The 20,183-nt window shown below is 41.9% G+C and overlaps 3 protein-coding genes across 4 annotated transcripts; 2 read left to right on the top strand and 1 right to left on the bottom strand.

Moving 5' to 3' along the window:
• Nucleotides 1–2,725: 2,725 nt before the first annotated feature.
• Nucleotides 2,726–4,909, top strand: LOC135518610 (uncharacterized). The gene is made up of 2 exons (XM_064943767.1): nucleotides 2,726–2,780; nucleotides 3,449–4,909. The coding sequence occupies exon 2, from the start codon at nucleotides 3,619–3,621 to the stop codon at nucleotides 4,279–4,281; it is 663 nt and encodes a 220-aa protein (XP_064799839.1). The 5' UTR covers nucleotides 2,726–2,780; nucleotides 3,449–3,618; the 3' UTR covers nucleotides 4,282–4,909.
• Nucleotides 4,910–6,464: 1,555 nt separating this feature from the next.
• Nucleotides 6,465–6,771, bottom strand: LOC135517008 (acyl-CoA-binding protein-like). Its single transcript, XM_064941047.1, has one exon. The coding sequence runs from the start codon at nucleotides 6,769–6,771 to the stop codon at nucleotides 6,493–6,495; it is 279 nt and encodes a 92-aa protein (XP_064797119.1). The 3' UTR covers nucleotides 6,465–6,492.
• Nucleotides 6,772–9,117: 2,346 nt separating this feature from the next.
• Nucleotides 9,118–19,454, top strand: LOC135517788 (NAD kinase 2, mitochondrial-like). 2 transcript variants are annotated; one of them, XM_064942389.1, is made up of 12 exons: nucleotides 9,118–10,094; nucleotides 10,913–11,001; nucleotides 11,116–11,204; nucleotides 11,403–11,484; nucleotides 11,639–11,722; nucleotides 12,055–12,194; nucleotides 12,430–12,514; nucleotides 12,811–12,906; nucleotides 13,120–13,175; nucleotides 13,352–13,405; nucleotides 13,501–13,624; nucleotides 18,086–19,454. In XM_064942389.1, the coding sequence occupies exons 1-12, from the start codon at nucleotides 9,858–9,860 to the stop codon at nucleotides 18,222–18,224; spliced, it is 1,275 nt and encodes a 424-aa protein (XP_064798461.1). In that variant the 5' UTR covers nucleotides 9,118–9,857; the 3' UTR covers nucleotides 18,225–19,454. The 2 variants fall into 2 exon arrangements, with proteins under 2 accessions (XP_064798461.1, XP_064798459.1); XM_064942387.1 differs by having other exon boundaries at nucleotides 12,763–12,906.
• The last annotated feature ends 729 nt before the right edge of the window (nucleotides 19,455–20,183 follow it).

Raw genomic sequence — 20,183 nt, 5'->3', positions numbered from 1 at the left:
ACTTGGATCTGAGTTAAGTTGCAATGATATCATTCACCACAGTTGTCTTACGACAGATGCCTCGAACCAGTCATGACTATTCAACAATACAATATTTCATTTTCAAGTTTCTTTCCAGATAAATTCTTTGTTACATGATGGATAACTAACAACAGAGTTTTGAAGTTAAGGGTGCAGTATTTATGAAGTTTGGCAACGAGGTACCCCATGGACCGGCTCGAACATAAAGCCTCCTCCATTCAGACTGCAAGGGCATAATTTCCCCCCTTAACTAGCTAATGCAGCTAGCTAGTTGAGCTTAGTCAAACACCTGACACAGAGAGGGCTGCTATGTTAGCTAGCTGGTTATGGCTATCCAACACGAACTCTTCCAAGTCCAGGTAAGTTTTTGGTTTTATTCATTTATTACCACCAGGCAACTGCTAAACTGTATACTTCTGACTGTATACTACACTGCATGAATTTAATGGGTTTACTAATAACACATAGGTTGCGTTCGTAAATTCACTCTGGCTATCTACTCTGATTTTAGAGCACTCTTGCCTGAGTGTGCCAGTGCGCAGGTTAACTGATGAATTCACGAACGTGCAACATCCCTTGAATGTGACCGGAGTTAGAAGAAAAATATTTATAATTAAATTGTTGCCAGCAGCAAGGTTGCAGTCTAAACATTGTTAAAACAGCATAACCACCTCTGCTAGAGCAAGTAAAATGTTGATGGTGTTCTCTCATTTGTATCTGGAAGTAGCTAGCCAGTTAGCTTGGGTGCTTGTCTGCTGTTGTGAGGTCAGAACGCTCTGGATTTTTGAACAGACAAGCTGACAACGCTTTGAATTTACTAACAGATAATGTGACAACGCTCTGAATGTAAGAGCACACTCTGGCACTCATGAGTGAATTTATGAACACACCCCTAGCAGCTATGATGTTAATATGGTGACAATGATGTAAGCTGTGTGTAGCAGTTATGATATGAAGGTTAAATGTGAGCGTAAATGTGAGAAGGAATACAACAACCAAAGGGATCATGTTTTTCTATGTGGCTGCTATGAAAGTGAACTGTGTTTTCAGGGGTGTATTCATTCTGCCGATTCTGTTGAAAAATGCTTCTTAAAAACAAAACATACCAGAATTTGTCCAATAGACCCTCTTGTTTGCAACTGCTGGACTAATGATTACACCCTAGATCAGCTAGATGCAGGCAAGAGTGTGCATGGCAGTATTGAATGTGTCAACGTCTGTCACCTTGATTACTGAAATTTCTCCTGACCTGTGAACCTACATTGTAAACTTGAATTCATAGGCTAGGTTGTAGCAACCTTATAATAGGTATAGGGAAAATGTGAGTATCATGTAGTAGCCTAGAACTGTCGATGTTACATTGAGCTGGGTGAATGGAATATGAATGACAGTCATCCAATATGCTGTAATATAAGTAAAGAGGATAATTTTCTTCATGTATTAAACTGTGAGTTTGACCAATTCCATTCCTCTTGCTTAGGAGATCCGGGTTCCTTCCTGGGATAATTTTTCTGGAGGACTGAAAAGCTCAGTTCTGGTGACTCTTGAAAAGGATTTTCTATGCCAACATTTATGAAAATAAAATCATGCTGGACACAATCTAAAATCAAATTTCCACCTTCAGAAATGGGCTCAATAACATATATGTAAAAATGATTTTAACATATTGGACCATGCATATGCATGGTCTATATTATCAAATGTGCTATTAGTGTGATCACCTGTTGCCCAACTGATGAAGCATAGTGGGTATAAAATGTACATAGGCTCATAGTCGCAGGAAGTAGGGGTGCTGCAGCACCCTCTGAAAAATCTGAATAAAATAGAAATCTTCACAAAAGTGAACTGGACCTTTACGAATCCTGTATTAGCGGACCAATATAGCCATTTGTAGCACAGGTAAAAAACAACATTTGCTTTCAAAACACATTTGCCAAAACTGCTTTCAAAAGTGTTTTCCCGCAATTGCATCAAGAATTGTTGTGCATTGACTGCTTCTCAGAATAAGTTCCCCTCCTATGGCTCTCGCAACATGAATGTGCCTCGAGAGTAACATTGGAAAGTTACATCCTGAGTGATAAAGTATAGGCTTACCACCATTTTGGGATTTTCTGACGTTGCACACCCTTGGCTGAATGCATGTGCACCATCCTAAGGTGTCTAAAAATGAGTGATGTTACATTTGCTTATTCAAACTGTGTGTTGCAAACACCAACCTCAACTGTATTGGTAAGTACAGTGTCCAGTAAGTATTTTGTACATATAGTTTCACCTGACCGTTAGATTTTTTTTATTTAACTAGGCAAGTCAGTTAAGAACAAATTTTTATTTTCAATGACAGCCTAGGAACAGTGGGTTAACTGCCTGTTCAGGGGCAGAAAGACAGATTTGTACCTTGTCAGCTCAGGGGTTTGAACTTGCAACCTTCCGGTTACTAGTCCAACGCTCTAACCACTAGGCTACCCTGCCACCCCAGGGAATATTCAGGGACATGAGGAGAAGGATGCGACTGCAACCTGCAATTCGGGGCGTTCCTGCATGTAGGAATTCCTGCATCTGCAGGAACCCCTCTTTATACGTCTATTGGTCCATCTTTAAGCTGACTCCAGTACATTGGCAGTATGCAGGGACACTCCACTACAGTAGGTGGCAGTAATTTATCATAATGTTGGATGCCAACCACTGATAAAAACCCACAAAAGAAGAGGAGACTGGTGACAACAGTAGCTCGCCGTTCTCCCGCAGTTCTGTTAACAACGGTGAGCGCAGGTGTTCGACAGGCGGGAGGGAAGGACACTATCCAAACTCAGATAATACTTTTATTTCCCTTTTCACCCACATTCAAAAGTGTAACACAAATATGAAGATGTCGTGCTTGATAGGGACAGTTCATGCAGGAACCAATGGGTTGCGCAGGGTGGGGGGCATTCCAGCAGTTGCAGGTATGTCCACATGCAGGAATTGCGGCCTGCAGTTGCGCACTATTGGACATGAGAGTATGAGGTTGAATCCCGTTGAAGGCACACTATTTTCAAAATTGTTTTATGTGAAACCACACTTTCTGCACTTTTGTTCAAATAATTGTTTTATTTAGTATAGTGTAAGCTTCTGCCTTAAGCATCCTAAATAATGCCATATATTCAGTTTTTGAAAAAGAGTAAACGGAGCAAAAAAGGGAAGCATAATGTAAGCTGCACCACAGAGATTTGATGAAAACAATGGAGAAAAAATGTCTGATATTTCACATGCTGCTATTTATTGCTGACCAGCAGATGTCACCAATAATGAAACTGAGTAATGAACCGTTTTTTGGCACAATTTGGTTAAAGCTCTGAAGCCTTCAGAAAGTCTCTGTTTCCCATCACTACGGAAAATGGTGATGGTGGATGTTTTATTAAGACAGTACACATTTTCCCCTTTTTTTCAGCACTAGCCATTAAAGCTAGTTACGGAGGAAAATGATGCCCTTGCAGCCTGAATGGAGGATGCTTTACGTACGAGCCGGTCCACATGGGACACAAGTGTATTACCGGGAATGCACATAAAATCCCAGACAATGTGCAGCTCCAGAACCCACTATCGGCTGCCTAGGCTAACATGTGCTCAGCCCCCACCTTCACTCCCTATTCTCCCATGACTGCGTGTCCACGCACGTCTCCGACTCGATCATCAAGTTTTTTGGAGACTACAGTTACCAACAACAACAAGAAAGCCTACAGGGAGGAGGTGAGAGCCCTGGCGAAGTGGTGCCAGGAAAATAACCTCTCCCACAATGTCAACAAAACGAAGGAGCTGATCGTGGACTACAGGAGAAAGAGAGAGCACAGCCCCATCCAAATCGACGGGGTTGCAGAGGAGAGGGTCAAAAGCGTCAAGTTCCTCGGCTTGCACGTCCCTGACGACCTGAAATGGTCCCTTCACACAGACAGTGTGGTGAAGGAGGCGCAACAGCACCTCTTCAACCTCTGGACCCTCACAAACTTCTACAGATGCACCATTGACAGCATGCTGGCAGGCTGTATCACCTCCGGGTACGACAATTGCACTGTCCGCAGCCGCAGGGCCCTCCAGAGGGTGCTGTGGTCTTCCCAATGCATCACCAGGGGCCTGCCCTTCAGGACATCTACAGCACCCGGTGTCACAGAAAGGCCAAGAAGATCATCAAGGCCCTCAGCCACCCGAGCCAGGGCCTGTTATCCCCGCTACCATCTAAAAGGCAGAGCCAGTATAAGTGCATCAAAGCTGGGACCGAGTGACTGATTTAACAGCTATCTCCAGGCCATCAGCCTGTTAAACAGTCACCACTAGCTGGCCTCCGCCCAGTACTCTGCCCTGAACCTTAGAGTCAGGCCGTGTCAGAGGAAGGCCCTAAAAATTGTCAAAGACTAGCCACCCAAGTCATAGACTGTTCTCTCTGCTACCGCATGGCAAGCGATACTGATGCACAAAGTCTGGAACTAACAGGACCCTGAACACCTTCTAACCCCAAGCCATAAGACTGCTAAATAGTTTGTCCGGGTAGCTATTTGGTTAACTTAACTATCTGCATTGACCCTCATTGCACTAACTTTTTTTGATTCATTACATACGCTGCTGCTACTGTTAATTATGCTTAGTCACTTTATTCTGTAGTTTTTGAACGGGTACTGGTACCCCGTGTATATAGCCAAGTTATCGGGGAGGCAGGTAGCCTAATGGTAAAAGTGTTGGACTAGTAACCGAAAGGTTGCAAGATCGAATCCTGGAGCTGACAAGTTAAAAATCTGTTGTTCTGCCCCTGAACAACGTAATTAACCCACTGTTCCCCTGTATGCTGTCATTGTAAATAAGAATTTTTTTCTTAACTGACTTGCCTAGTTAAATAAAAGTGTATATATATATATATATAATGTAAACTCATTGTGTACGTGTTATTACTTTTTAAAATGATTTCTCTATTTTCTCTCAGCATTGTTGGGAACAGCCCATAAGTAAACATTTCACTGTTAGTCTACACCTGCTGTTTACAAAGCATGTGATGAATAAAATTGTATTTGCTGCCCTATGTACATATCGTCATTGAACACTGGTCACTTTAATAATGTTTACGTACTGATCAGATAATTTTACCCACTTTATATGTATATACTGTATTCTAGTCATGGCTCACCATATAAGTATTGCTGTACTAACCATTTCTATTCATATACTGTCCATACACACCATTATATATTATATATACAGTGCCTTGCGAAAGTATTCGGCCCCCTTGAACTTTGCGACCTTTTGCCACATTTCAGGCTTCAAACATGAAGATATAAAACTGTATTTTTTTGTGAAGAGTCAACAACAAGTGGGACACAATCATGAAGTGGAACGACATTTATTGGATATTTCAAACTTTTTTAACAAATCAAAAACTGAAAAATTGGGAGTGCAAAATGATTCAGCCCCCTTAAGTTAATACTTTGTAGCACCACCTTTTGCTGCGATTACAGCTGTAAGTCGCTTGGGGTATGTCTCTATCAGTTTTGCACATCGAGAGACTGAAATTTTTTCCCATTCCTCCTTGCAAAACAGCTCGAGCTCAGTGAGGTTGGATGGAGAGCATTTGTGAACAGCAGTTTTCAGTTCTTTCCACAGATTCTCGATTGGATTCAGGTCTGGACTTTAACTTGGCCATTCTAACACCTGGATATGTTTATTTTTGAGCCATTCCATTGTAGATTTTGCTTTATGTTTTGGATCATTGTCTTGTTGGAAGACAAATCTCCGTCCCAGTCTCAGGTCTTTTGCAGACTCCATCAGGTTTTCTTCCAGAATGGTCCTGTATTTGGCTCCATCCATCTTCCCATCAATTTGAACCATCTTCCCTGTCCCTGCTGAAGAAAAGCAGGCCCAAACCATGATGCTGCCACCACCATGATTGACAGTGGGGATGGTGTGTTCAGGGTGATGAGCTGTGTTGCTTTTACGCCAAACATAATGTTTTGCATTGTTGCCAAAAAGTTCAATTTTGGTTTCATCTGACCAGAGCACCTTCTTCCACATGTTTGGTGTGTCTCCCAGGTGGCTTGTGGCAAACTTTAAATGACACTTTTTATGGATATCTTTAAGAAATGGCTTTCTTCTTGCCACTATTCCATAAAGGCCATATTTGTGCAATATACAACTGATTGTTGTCCTATGGACAGTCTCCCACCTCATCTGTAGATCTCGGCAGTTCATCCAGAGTGATCATGGGCCTCTTGGCTGCATCTCTGATCAGTCTTCTCCTTGTATGAGCTGAACGTTTAGAGGGTCGGCCAGGTCTTGGTAGATTTGCAGTGGTCTGATACTCCTTCCATTTCAATATTATCGCTTGCACAGTGCTCCTTGGGATGTTTAAAGCTTGGGAAATCTTTTTGTATCCAAATCCGGCTTTAAACTTCTTCACAACAGTATCTAAAATGGTTCTAAAAAAAAGAAGTGCACGAATGTCCTAAAGAACCTCTACATTGGATACTTTGCTTTCATTTCTTCCACAAAGGCAATATATTCTTTTATGGTATCTTCTTTGGACTTTCCTTCCTGTGCTTTCCAACCATCCCATTTAGATTTTCCTTGGAAGTCAAATAGTCCAGGACGCTCCGTGTTGATGTTGCCAAGTGTCGCCTGCTTGTACAAACCATATATTACTGCTAGTTCAGCGTAGCTGATGTTAGCATGTTCCAGAGATTTCTGTAAGCCTTTAGATGACACCACAGGGTTCTTCTTAAACTCATTGAGCATTTCCCCATTTATAGACAATTTGTCTTACTGTGGACTGATGAACATCAAGGCTTTTGGAGATACTTTTGTAACCCTTTCCAGCTTTATTGCAAGTCAACAGTTCTTAATCTTAGGTCTTCTGAGAACTCTTTTGTTCGAGGCATGGTTCACATCAGGCAATGCGTTTTGTGAATAGCAAACTCCAATTTTGTGAGTGTTTTTATAGTGCAAAGCAGCTCTAACCAACATCTCCAATCTCATCTCATTGATTGGACTCCCGGTTAGTTGACTCCTGACTCCAATTAGGTTTTGGAGAAGTCATTAGCCTAGGATTTCACATACTTTTTCCAACCTACAATATGAATGTTTACATGATGCATTCATTATAGACAAGAAAAAAATGCAAAAATGTGTGTTATTTGTTTAAGCACACTGTTTGTCTATTGTTGTGATTTACATGAAGATCAGATTTGATGACCAATTTATGTAGAAATCCAGGTATTTCCAAAGGGTTCAGACAGTTTTTCTTGCAACTGTATATTGCTCATTGAACCATAGACCCAAATGTTGGTGCTTAGAAACCCTCCCCATACAGAAACAACTGTATATTATCGGCGACTTTGTTCTTCGAGAAGAACATACAATACTTCGCCACTGACAACTTAACCCCCCGAGACAATCGACCATCTTGCCTGGTTCACCAATTACTTTGCAGACAGAGTTCAGTGTGTCAAATCGGAGGGCATGCTGTCCAGTCCTCTGGCAGTCTCTATGGGGGTGCCACAGGGTTCAATTCTCAGGCCGACTCTTTTCTCTGTATATATCAATGATGTTGCTCTTGCTGCGGGCGATTCCCTGATCCACCTCTACGCAGATGACACCATTCTATATACTTTCGGCCCGTCATTGGACACTGTGCTATCTAACCTCCAAACGAGCTTCAATGCCATACAACACTCCTTCCATGGCCTCCAACTGCTCTTAAACGCTAGTAAAACCAAATGCATGCTTTTCAACCGATCGCTGCCTGCACCCGCATGCCCGACTAGCATCACCACACTGGATGGTTCCGACCTTGAATATGTGGACACCTATAAGTACCTTGGTGTCTGGCTAGACTGCAAACTCTCCTTCCAGACCCATATCAAACATCTCCAATCGAAAATCAAATCAAGAGTCGGCTTTCTATTCCGTAACAAAGCCTCCTTCACTCACGCTGCCAAGCTTACCCTAGTAAAACTGACTATCCTACCGATCCTCGACTTCGGCGATGTCATCTACAAAATTGCTTCCAACACTCTTCTCAGCAAACTGGATGCAGTTTACCGCAGTGCCATCCGTTTTGTCACTAAAGCACCTTATACTACCCACCACTGTGACTTGTATGCTCTAGTCGGCTGGCCCTCGCTACATATTCGTCGCAAGACCCACTGGCTCCAGGTCATCTACAAGGCCATGCTAGGTAAAGCTCCGCCTTATCTCAGCTCACTGGTCACGATGGCAACACCCATCCGTAGCACGCGCTCCAGCAGGTGTATCTCACTGATCATCCCTAAAGCCAACACCTCATTCGGTCGCCTTTCGTTCCAGTACTCTGCTGCCTGTGACTGGAACGAATTGCAAAAATCGCTGAAGTTGGAGACTTTTATCTCCCTCACCAACTTCAAACATCAGCTATCTGAGCAGCTAACCGATCGCTGCAGCTGTACATAATCTATTGGTAAATAGCCCACCCATTTTCACCTACCTCATCCCCACAGTTTTTATTTATTTACTTTTCTGCTCTTTTGCACACCAATATCTCTACCTGTACATGATCATCTGATCATTTATCACTCCAGTGTTAATCTGCAATATTGTAATTATTCACCTACCTCCTCATGCCTTTTGCACACATTGTATATAGACTCCCCTTTTTTCTACTGTGTTATTGACTTGTTAATTGTTTACTCCATGTGTAACTCTGTTGTCTGTTCACACTGCTATGCTTTATCTTGGCCAGGTCGCAGTTGCAAATGAGAACTTGTTCTCAACTAGCCTACCTGGTTAAATAAAGGTGAAATAAAAAAATAAAAAAATTTCAACATCCACTATAGCTTGTTGAATAGATTTGATCACGAGTTTCATTCCACCCTCTTAATAGCGCCACCATCAGCATATAGCGAAGCTCCAATACCCCTACCTACATACGAAAACACATAGTTAATCATAATGTTGAACAAAATAGGACAGAAAGCACTGGCAATGAGGTATAATAAGAAATACCACTCAATTTAGAGAACAATGCTCCGGCTCCACCCATGAAAAGCACGTTGATGTACGTAACAAAATATGCCTGCGAGCGCGTTCAGCAAACGTGCGTGCGTTACGTGCTTCAAAGATGGTGTCGTAGGAACTGGGTACTGTTCTACAAGTCATCTGAGTCTCAAATAGCTACATGCATGTGTTTAGTTTCTTGGAGCTGCTTAGAATAAATAAGTATGATCAAACTGATGTTTGCAGGATACAAAAAAAAGTGAAAGGTACATGTAGAGAGGGTCGTTAGCAAGGAACTTAGTTTGAGGCAGGTTAGCTAGCTAACAATGTGTTTTGAACTGACCTGTGTGGTGTGTTGTGCTTGCTCAGGACTGGTTTACTTTGAGATTTGACCGATTGGAGGCTAGCTATCGTCAGCTAGACCGCTCTATCGAGCCGGATCAGAGTGCGCGTGACCTTCTTTGCCCCCATTACATAGTTATCTGGCAAAGGTTACTGGAGTTAGCCAAAACAAAAGTCGCTAGCTGCCTTGCTTGTGAAAGTTAAACAGAGCGCTGACTATAGATAAGATTTGTTTTTAAGCTTCTAAAGTAGCTGACTTGCTAAGCTTGCCAGGGCGTGCTTTGTCAATTCAGAACTACGCTAGGTGAGAGTGGTCTCGCAGCATCTGGATTCAACGAGTTTAGTGTGTATGAATGAATGGACCCAAGTCAAACAGCTGGGAGGAAGCTCAAGCTTACATTACCGACATTGGATTCCCACCGAGTTGACCAACGACCACATTAAAGGGGACCAACAACGAATAACTTTTGATTGTCTTTTAAAATATTTTTAAAATACCATTTACAATAATGACTTACCGAGCCTTTATAAACTGTTTGTGCCTTGGGAATCGAGCTGTCACTATTTTAAATAGGAGCTCAGGTCGCCTCCTTCACATCCAGATGGGGATACGAAATATTGCATCACAGGCTGAAAGTGGTTTCAACCCTGCGAAAGTTGCTGTGGTGACAAAGATGACAAGATATGAATTCGAGCAGCAAAGATATCGCTTTTCAGAGCTCTCAGAAGAGGACTTAAAACAGCTGGTAAGGGAATGGGGGGGGGGGGAAAGTATGGTACTTGCCAGTGGTGTAAAAATTCTTGAAAGTACTACTTGAGTTGTTTTGGTGGGTATTTGTACTTTCCTATTTATATTTTTGACAACTTTTACTTAGCTACATTCCTAAAGGAAATGATCTACGTTTTACCCCATACATTTCCCCTTACACCCTTTACATTTTGAATGCTTAGTAGGACTGGATAATGGTCCGATTCACGCACTTATCAACAGAACATCCCTACTGCTTCTGAAGTGGCGGATACACTAAACACACATACCCCTGGCTAGCCTACATTGTTTACTTAATATAAGGAATGTTGTATTATTTATACTTTTGACACTTAAGTATAGTTTTGCAATACATTTACTATTGATACTTAAGTATATTTAAAACAAATGTCTTTTAGACTCTTACTCAAGTATTATTTTTCTGGGTGATGTTTACTGGAGTAATTTTCTGTTAATTAAGGTATCTTTACTTTTCCTCAATATTGACAATTGGGTCATTTTTCCACCACTAGTACTTGCTCTCAAACTCACTTATTTTTAAAATGTGTTCATCCTTGACAGTAAAACACCCCCTGAACAACTAGGCATCGGCACATGCTAGTTTTCCTTTCAGTTCAGACAGAGACTTGGTGATCCCATAGATCTTTGCTGGTGATGGACATATATTTATATTGCAGGATGTCCGATTCCTTTCTCAATGTTATGAGTTGTATAATAATCCTCACCAGAGCCTGATTGAAATGTCTTTGCTGTGGTTTAAAATGGTGATGATCTGAGTTTTTGTGCTTGTTACAGCTTGCATTGAAGGGCTCCAGTTACCTTGGGCTGCTGGAGAGACACAACATCCATACCCGTAATGTGGAACACATTGTGGAGAGTCTACAGTAAGATGATGAGATTCTATTCAAGGATATTGTTGTGATTTACTGTATACAAGCAGTCATGAAGTTGTAATGTGACCACAACCATAACCTTTGTGTATTTTCTGTTCCCTCTAGGAAAGAGGGGATGGAGGTGCGTGTGGTGAAGAGAGGGCAATATGATGAAGAAACAGTGCGATGGGCAGATGCTATTATCTCTGCAGGGGGTACGTTTTCTTTTGTAAGAATTTGAGAAAAGTAGCTGATAATTTGGTCACTTCCCACAGTGGTACAATTGAATTTGGATTGTTTTTGTAAGGCCGTGCTCAGAGAATACAAAGGGTCAGCTCAACCCATGAATAGGCCTATTTCACCCAGAAACCTTGCTATCATTAGCTCTGACCTCCTCCTGTTCTTTTTGTTAGGGGATGGAACTATGCTACTTGTCGCCAGTAAGGTTTTCAATAAAGACCAACCCGTTCTTGGGGTTAACACAGACCCTGAAAGGTAACAACTCACAGCAAAAGGGGTTAATGAAAATAAAGTGGTGGTTTGGGGAATTCCCTGTGGTGAATTTCAACATTTTGTTAAATGGAGTTAGGGGGGGGGGGTTGCTTTAAAAGTGCTCCTATTAAAGCGGTCTTTTTTGCTTTACATGAAGGTCAGAGGGACACCTGTGCCTGCCTGTGCGTTACACACATGCCTTCCCTGAGGCACTACAAAAACTCCGCCGTGGTCAGTTCAGGTGGGTGATTCCCTTTCACCGCCCTGGCAAGAATACTGCTGTTAGGAAAGCTATGTTTACTCGTGAAGAATACTCTGATCTTTTTGCCACACTTCCCCAGTTCTTTTCAGCATTCCTGGTCTTACTCCACTGCCCTCTAGTGTTCCTGTTGCTGAACTGTAAGACATGAGTTTCTGATTCCAGGAACAGTAATGCCTAATAATATCATGGCACCCCCCCCCCCTTTCTTTCTCCATATGTTCCTCTCCCTGCCTACAACACACTACTACTTAACTCCAGTTATTAATTTCCTTCCCATTCCCTCTCAACCCCTCCCCCTATACGTCCTGCAGGTGGCAGTGGCGGCAGAGGATCCGTCTACACCTGGAGGGCACAGGGATCAACCCCACCCCAGTGGACCTACATGAACAGCAGCTCAGTCTGGAGCAACACAACCAGGCCCACCGCATCACCCTCATGGAGGCCCAGAGCAGTACGGCCCCTCGGCCTCCTATGTGTACCTGGCTCAGTCTCTTTGTCTGTCTGTCTGGGCCCTTGGGGAATAATCAAAGACTTATTGAATGGAGGGGGCATTGTCTTGAATGATTAACATGTCTTCTGGTCTGTCGTTTTTGTTCTGGTATTAATTCACACAATTATTTTCATCTGATTTGTCAAAAAGCTATTTTCTACCAGTTCCTCTTCATTCAGCTGTTTATTTGATACAGGTGAGGCTTGCAGCTTATCCAAGCCCTACCTACTCCCTGTCAGAGGACTGAATGAGATCTTCATTGGGGAATCTCTCTCCTCCAGGTACCCTTGCCATAGTTTGGTTTGATGACATCTTGACCCCCCCCCCCCCAACATGAATGCATGTTTTGCTGCTTATCTCTGTATGTTTCCCCCTTCATTAACCCTCCTCAGCACTACTTGGTAGGCCGCCATTGTAAATAAGAATTTGTTCTTAACTGATTTGCCTACTTAAATATAAAATAAAAATACTACCACCCCCACCCATTTCTCCATGCACTCATTGGTGGATCTCTATCCGTCACTCACAGGGTGAAGTATAAATCCTTCAAACCTCATCTCACCCTCTCGCTCCATAGGGCTTCCTACTATGAGATCTCTGTGGACGATGGACCGTGGGAGAAGCAGAAGAGCTCTGGCCTTAGCATCTGCACTGGGACTGGATCTAAAGCCTGGTACACTAAGCTCCAACACTTTTTTTTTTTTTTTTTTAAACCTATGTTGGTGTTTGCCAATTAGTGGTCCTGGAAGTCCACTTTGAATGCTGCTACTTGTATATGGTAGTTTAAAAAAAAAAATCTCAATCAGGAAAAATGATGATTTAACTGACAGCACAGCATTTAGTAGAATGTTTGTTTTATGAGACTCGTTCTGGTGTGTTTTCACAGGTCTTACAATATTAACAAACTGGTTGAACAGGCTGTGGGAGAGGTCTTAAGAATAGGTATGTGGACTCCAACCTTTCTTTATGAACACCAATAATCATGTGGATTTGTGTTTTCGTAAATCTGTGTGTAAATGGAATTACAGCTGGAAATTTGTGACAATCAATGATTTGGGGAGAACCTGTTTACTACACTGATAATGTCATGACAGTGATTGAGTCCTCTGTCTTCCCAGGAAAGGCACAAATGGGTCTTGATATTCCACTGAGTCAGGAATTGATTGAAAAGGGTGAGTTCCAAAAGATGTACAGCTGAATGTGTGGATGGGTGAATGCTCAAGGAAAATGTGTATACATGAATTGCACAATGTCTTTCTTTTGTCAGTGACTGATGAATACAACAAGTCTCTGGTGTTTGGTCCGGAGGAAGGCAGAATGATCTTCAGCATCAGAGAGCCAATAGTCAACAGAGTATTCTCCAGCAGTCGCCAAAGAGGCTTTGCCAACAGGTCAGTTTATCTACAGTGCCTTAGTATTCACACCCCTTGACTTTTCCACATTTTGTTGTTACAGCCTGAATTTAAAATGGGAGATTTTGTGTCACTGGCCTACACTGTTTTTACTTTTTAATAATGAATTAAAAATGAAAAGTTTAACTGTTTTCAGTAAGTATTCAACAACTTTTGTTATGGCAAGCCTAAATAAGTTTCTTAACAAGTCACATAATAAGTTGCATGGACACTGTGTGCAGTAATAGTGTTTAGAATGACCACCTCATCTCTGTACCCCACACATACCATTTATCTTTAAGTTATTAATTACACTTTGGATGCAGTATCAATACACCCAGTCACTACAAAGACACACGTTTTTCCTAACTCAGTTGTCGGAGAGGAAGGAAACCGCTCGGTGATTTCAACATGGGACCAATGGTGACTTTAAAACAGTTAGAGTTTAATGGCTGTGGTAGGACAAAACTGAGGATGGATAACAACGTTATTACTCCACAATACTAACCTAAATGACAGAGTGAAAAGAAGGAAGCCTGTACCGAATACAAATATTCCAAAACATGCATCCTGTTTGTAACAAGGAGCTTAAGTAAAACTTCAAAAAAATGTGGCAAAGAAATTAACTTTGTCCGAAATACAGACTGGGAGACAAATTTGCCTTTTTTTAGCAGGACATTAACCTAAAACACAAGGCCAAATATACAGTCGTGGCCAACAGTTTTGAGAATGACACAAATATTAATTTTCACAATGTCTGCTGCCTCAGTTTGTATGATGGCATATATTCCAGAATGTTATGAAGAGTGATCAGATGAATTGCAATTAATTGCAAAGTCCCTCTTTGCCAAGCAAATGAACTGAATCCCCCCCCAAAATTTCCACTGCATTTCATCCCTGCCACAAAAGGACCAGCTGACATCATGTCAGTGATTCTCTCGTTAACCTCTTGAAACTCTGGGGGCGCAATTTCATTTTTGGATGAAAAACGTTCCTGTTTTAAACAAGATATTGTGTCACAAAAAGATGCTCGACTATGCATATAATTGATAGCTTTGGAAAGAAAACACTCTGAATTTTCTAGAACTGCAAAGATATTGTCTGTGGGTGCCCTAGAACGGGAGCTACAGGCAAAACCAAGATGAAACGGCAACCAGGAAACCAGCAGGATTTTTGAGGCTCCGTTTTCCATTGTCTCCTTATATGGCTGTGAATGCGAGAGGAATGAGCCTGCCCTTTCTGTCGTTTCCCCAAGGTGTCTGCAGCATTGTGACGTATTTGTAGGCATATCATTGGAAGATTGACCATAAGAGACTACATTTTCCAGGTGTCCGCCCGGTGTCGTCCGTCGAAATTGGTGCGTCTTTTTCAGCTGCTGGTATTTTTCCATGCGATTCTGAGGGGAAAGCAGGCTTCCACGAACTGCATATCAATGAAGAGATATGTGAAAAAACACCTTGAGGATTGATTCTAAACTACGTTTGCCATGTTTCGGTCGATATTATGGAGTTAATTCGGAAAAAGTTTGACGTTTTGGTGACTGAATTTTCGGTTAGTTTCGGTAGCCAAATGTGATGTACAAAACGGAGCGATTTCTCCTACACAAAGATTCTTTCAGGAAAAACTGAACATTTGCTATGTAACTGAGAGTCTCCTCATTGAAAACATCCGAAGCTCTTCAAAGGTAAATGATTTTATTTATTTGGTTATCTGGTTTTTGTGAAAATGTTGCGTGCTAAATGCTACTCAAAATGCTAAGCTAGCTTAGCATACTCTTACACAAATTAGTGATTTGCTATGGTTCAAAAGCATATTTTGAAAATCTGAGATGACAGTGTTGTTAAGGCTAAGCTTGAGAGTAGGCGCATTATTTTCATTTTATTTGCGATTTTCAGAAATCGTTAATGTTGCGTTATGCTAATGAGCCTGAGGCTTTATTCACGATCCCGGATCCGGGATGGGGAGTATCAAGATTAACATGGGTGTGAGTGTTGACGAGGACAAGGCTGGAGATCACTCTGTCATGCTGATTGAGCTTGAATAACAGACTGAAAGCTTCAAAAGGAGGGTGGTGCTTGGAATCATTGTTCTTCCTCTGTCAACCATGGTTACCTGCAAGGAAACATGTGCTGTCATCATTGCTTTGCACAAAAAGGTCTTCACAGGCAAGGATATTGCTGCCAGTAAGATTGTACCTAAAACAACCATTTATCGGATCATCAAGAACTTCAAGGAGAGCGGTTCAATTGTTTTGAAGAAGGCTTCAGGGCGCCCAAGAAAGTCCAGCAAGTGCCAGGACCGTCTCCTAAAGTTGATTCCGCTGCGGGATCGGGGCACCACCAGTACAGAGCTTGCTCAGGAATGGGTGTGAGTGTATCTGCACTCACAGTGAGGTGAAGAATTTTGGAGGATGACCTGGTGTCAAGAAGGGCAGCAAAGAAGCCACTTTTCTCCAGGAAAAACATCAGGGACAGACTGATATTCTGCAAAAGGTACAGGGATTGGACTGCTGAGGACTGGGGTAAAGTCATTTTCACTGATGAATCCCCTTTTCTGATTGTTTGGGGCATCCGAAAAAAAGCTTGTCCGGAGAAGACAAAGTGAGCGCTACTATCAGTCCTGTGTCATGCCAACAGTAAAGCATCCTGAGACCATTAATGTGAGGGGTTTCTTCTCAGCTAAGGGAGCGGGCTCACTCACAATTTTGCCTAAGAACACAGCCATGAATAAAGAATGGTACCAACACATCCTTCGAGAGCAACTTCTCCCAACCATCCAGGAACAAATATTGACTCTTTGCATCAACTTCATGTAATTGTCAATAAAAGCCTTTGGCACTTATGAAATGCTTGTAATTATACTTCAGTATTCCATAGTAACATCTGACAAAAGTATCTAGACACAAACGGCCAACTTTGGAAATTAATATTTGTCATTCTCAAAACTTTTGGCCACGACTGTACACTGGAGTTTCTTACCCAGATGACATTGAATGTTCCTGAATGGCGTAGTTACAGTTTTGACTTTTAAATCGGTTTGAATCTATGGCAAGACTTAAAGGGCTGTAGTAATGATCAACAAGCAACTTGACAGAGCTTTAAGAATTAAAAATATAATAATGTGCAAATGACGTACAATCCAGGTGTGGAACACTGACTTACCCATAAAGACTCCCAGCTGTAATCGCTGCCGAAGGTGATTCTAACATGTATTGACTCGGGGGGGTGGTAAATACTTCTAGTATGTACAGTGGGGCAAAAAGTATTTAGTCAGCCACCAATTGTGCAAGTTCTCTCACTTAAAAAGATGAGAGGTCTGTAATTTTCATCATAGGTACACTTCAACTATGACAGACAAAATGAGGGAAAAAATCCAGAAAATCACATTGTAGGATTTTTAATGAATTTATTTGCAAATTATGGTGGAAAATACGTATTTGGTCACCTACAAACAAGCAATATTTCTGGCACTCACAGACCTGTAACTTCTTTAAGAGGCTCCTCTGTCCTCCACTCATTACCTGTATTAATGGCACCTGTTTGAACTTGTTATCAGTACAAAAGACACCTGTCCACAACCTCAGTCAGTCACACTCCAAACTTCACTATGGCCAAGACCAAAGAGCTGTCAAAGGACACCAGAAACAAAATTGTAGACCTGCACCAGGCTGGGAACACTGAATCTGCAATAGGAAAGCAGCTTGGTTTGAAGAAATCAACTGTGGGAGCAATTATTAGGAAATGGAAGACCTACAAGACCACTGATAATTTCCCTCGATCTGGGGCTCCACGCAAGATCTCACCCCGTGGGGTCAAAATGATCACAAGAACGGTGAGCAAAAATCCCAGAACCACACAGGGGGACCTAGTGAATGACCTGCAGAGAGCTGGGACCAAAGTAACAAAGCCTACCATCAGCAAGGGCATTGAAGATGAAACATGGCTGGGTCTTTCAGCATGACAATGATCCCAAACACTCCGTCCGGGCAACAAAGGAGTGGCTTCATAAGAAGCATTTCAAGGTCCTGGAGTGGCCTAGCCAGTCTCCAGATCTCAACCCATAGAAAATCTTTGGAAGGAGTTGAAAGTCCGTGTTGCCCAGCAACAGCCCCAAAACATCACTGCCCTAGAGGAGATCTGCATGGAGGAATGGGCCAAAATATCAGCAACAGTGTGTGGAAGACTTACAGAAACATTTGACCTCTGTCATTGCCAACAAAGGGTATATAACAAAGTATTGAGAGAAACTGTTGTTATTGACCAAATACTTATTTTCCACCATAATTTGCAAATAAATGTAAATAATTTTAATCCATTTTGAATTCATGCTGTAACACAAAATGTAGAATAAGTTGAGGACTATGCATATTTTCTGAAGGCACATTGCCCATTCTTCTTGTCTTGCAGTGGGGTACAAGATCCCATTTTAATTTTTTAAAATGTTTTGGGTTTTGCTCTTCAGGGTGTGTGTGCGCTCGCGGTGCTGGGACGCGTGCATGGTGGTGGACGGCGGAACTTCTTTTGAGTTCAACGACGGTGCCATAGCAACAATCACCATGAACGAGGAGGACCAGCTCCGGACTGTTCTCCTTGAAAACTGACCGGCCAAACCATCCTTACTGAGCTCACAGTGGACTCTCAACAGCAGTGATCTATGAAGGAAGCAGGGAGGACAGGCTCGTCTCATGCATTATTAGGACCTGTGAACTTGATGAGACTATCACATCCTCCCCTTGTAGCTTTTTGGAGTTTGGCAGAATGATATTTAGGTTATATTCACAAATGTGTTCTTTACTTTTGCATTGGTGTTGGCTGTATTAGTTACATTTGGGGTTTATTTAGCTTTTTTGTCTCAATTTGATTTATCCAATATCTTTACAAGCTTATCGGGCCATCGGAAATGAGTGTAATTATGCAGTATTTGCAACTTTTTTTCCACAATACAATTACTTGCAGCAGCCTTGCTCCATTATGGATTGTTAGTTTCACAAGTTTTGAGTTTGCATAAGAGACCATATAGGCAGCTGTGAGTTTCTGACTTTGCCTTGGGCATTTATCGTTGCCAAACACTACCCAAATCAATCCTCTCCACCCATTGCTATATAATTCAAAACTGAGAGACAGTGAGCCCACGTGACACACCATTTCTTACGGAATGTTGTGTTATAATAACTGGATGTGCTGCCATCATTAGTTTATTTTATATTTACATTTTGGCCGTTTTTCAGACCGTGCCAATTACTATTGGAAAAAATGTTGCTGTGTTGGTGGACAAATTCTGATTTACAAAAAAATCTATTCCATTTGGCTGATTTTATATATTTTTCTAGGTCTTTTGAGCTGCTTGGCTTCAAACACTGATTGTGTTGGGGAGTGGGGGTAGAACATTAAAAATCAAATGCACTAAGATCAAAACCCGAAAGCATTGTATTGCTCAACAGGTCAGGGCCTCGAGGGTCTTCACCTCAACTTTGACAAAACAGTGCCTTGACCTGAAACTGCAAAATACTAAAATATTTGCTTCCAGTGTTCATCAAGGGGTCATTTGGAAAATGCCCAGGAGTTAAGAGGGATGGTTTTAGTTATGAATCACACATTGTGTAAGATTAATATGCAGAAGGGAGCGATGTCTAAATCTTTATTGTGTTGTGAATTCTGCCATGTGAACTGTATGTGGGCTACTTTCTGTGGCTTTACTTCTACATCTGAAATGACTGTCTATGCACCTTATGGTGCCAGGTCATGAAACTACACTGAACAAAAACATTTACGTGACAAGTGAAGTGCTGCTCCCATGTTTCATGAGCTGAAATAAAAGATCCAGAAATGTTCTATATGTACAAAAAGCTTATTTCTCTCAAATGTTGTGCACAAATTTGATTACATCCCAGTTAGTGAGCATTTTATCCTTTGTCAAGACAATCCAGGCAGTTGACAGATGTGGAATATCAAGAGGCTGATTAAACATTACACAGTTGCACCTTGTGCTGGGGACAATAAGAGCACTCTAAAATGTGCAGTTTTGTCACACAGCACAATGCCACAGATGTCTCAAGTTGAGGGAATATGCAATTGGCATGCTGACTACAGGAATGTCCACCAAAGAATTGAATGTTCATTTCTCTACCATAAGCTGCCTCCAATGTAGTTTTAGACAATTTGGCAGTACAGCTAACCGGCCTCACAATCGCAGACCATGTTTAACCACGCCAGCCCAGGACCTCCACATCCAGCTTCTTCACCTGCGGGATCATCAGAGGGTGGGCAGGGATGCTGAAGAGTATTTCTGTCAGTTCTATAGTTTGTGGGGAAAAAACTAATTCTGATTGGTTGGGCCTGGCTCCCAAGTGTGTGGGCCCAGGCCCACCCATAGCTGCGCCCCTACCCAGGCATGTAAAATCCATAGATTAGGGCCTAATGAATTTATTTAAATTGACTGATTACCTTACATGATCTGTAACTCAGTAAAATCTTTGAAAAGGTTGCATTCATATTTTTGTCCAGTATACAACACAGGAGGCATTTGTCTGATTATTAAATTGTGTGAAATCAAAACATCA

This window comes from Oncorhynchus masou, chromosome 28 (genome assembly GCF_036934945.1).
Source record: "Oncorhynchus masou masou isolate Uvic2021 chromosome 28, UVic_Omas_1.1, whole genome shotgun sequence".
Classification (NCBI taxonomy): domain Eukaryota; kingdom Metazoa; phylum Chordata; class Actinopteri; order Salmoniformes; family Salmonidae; genus Oncorhynchus; species Oncorhynchus masou.
Note: the sequence above shows the minus strand (reverse complement) of the source record. Positions and strands in the feature narration are given on the sequence as shown.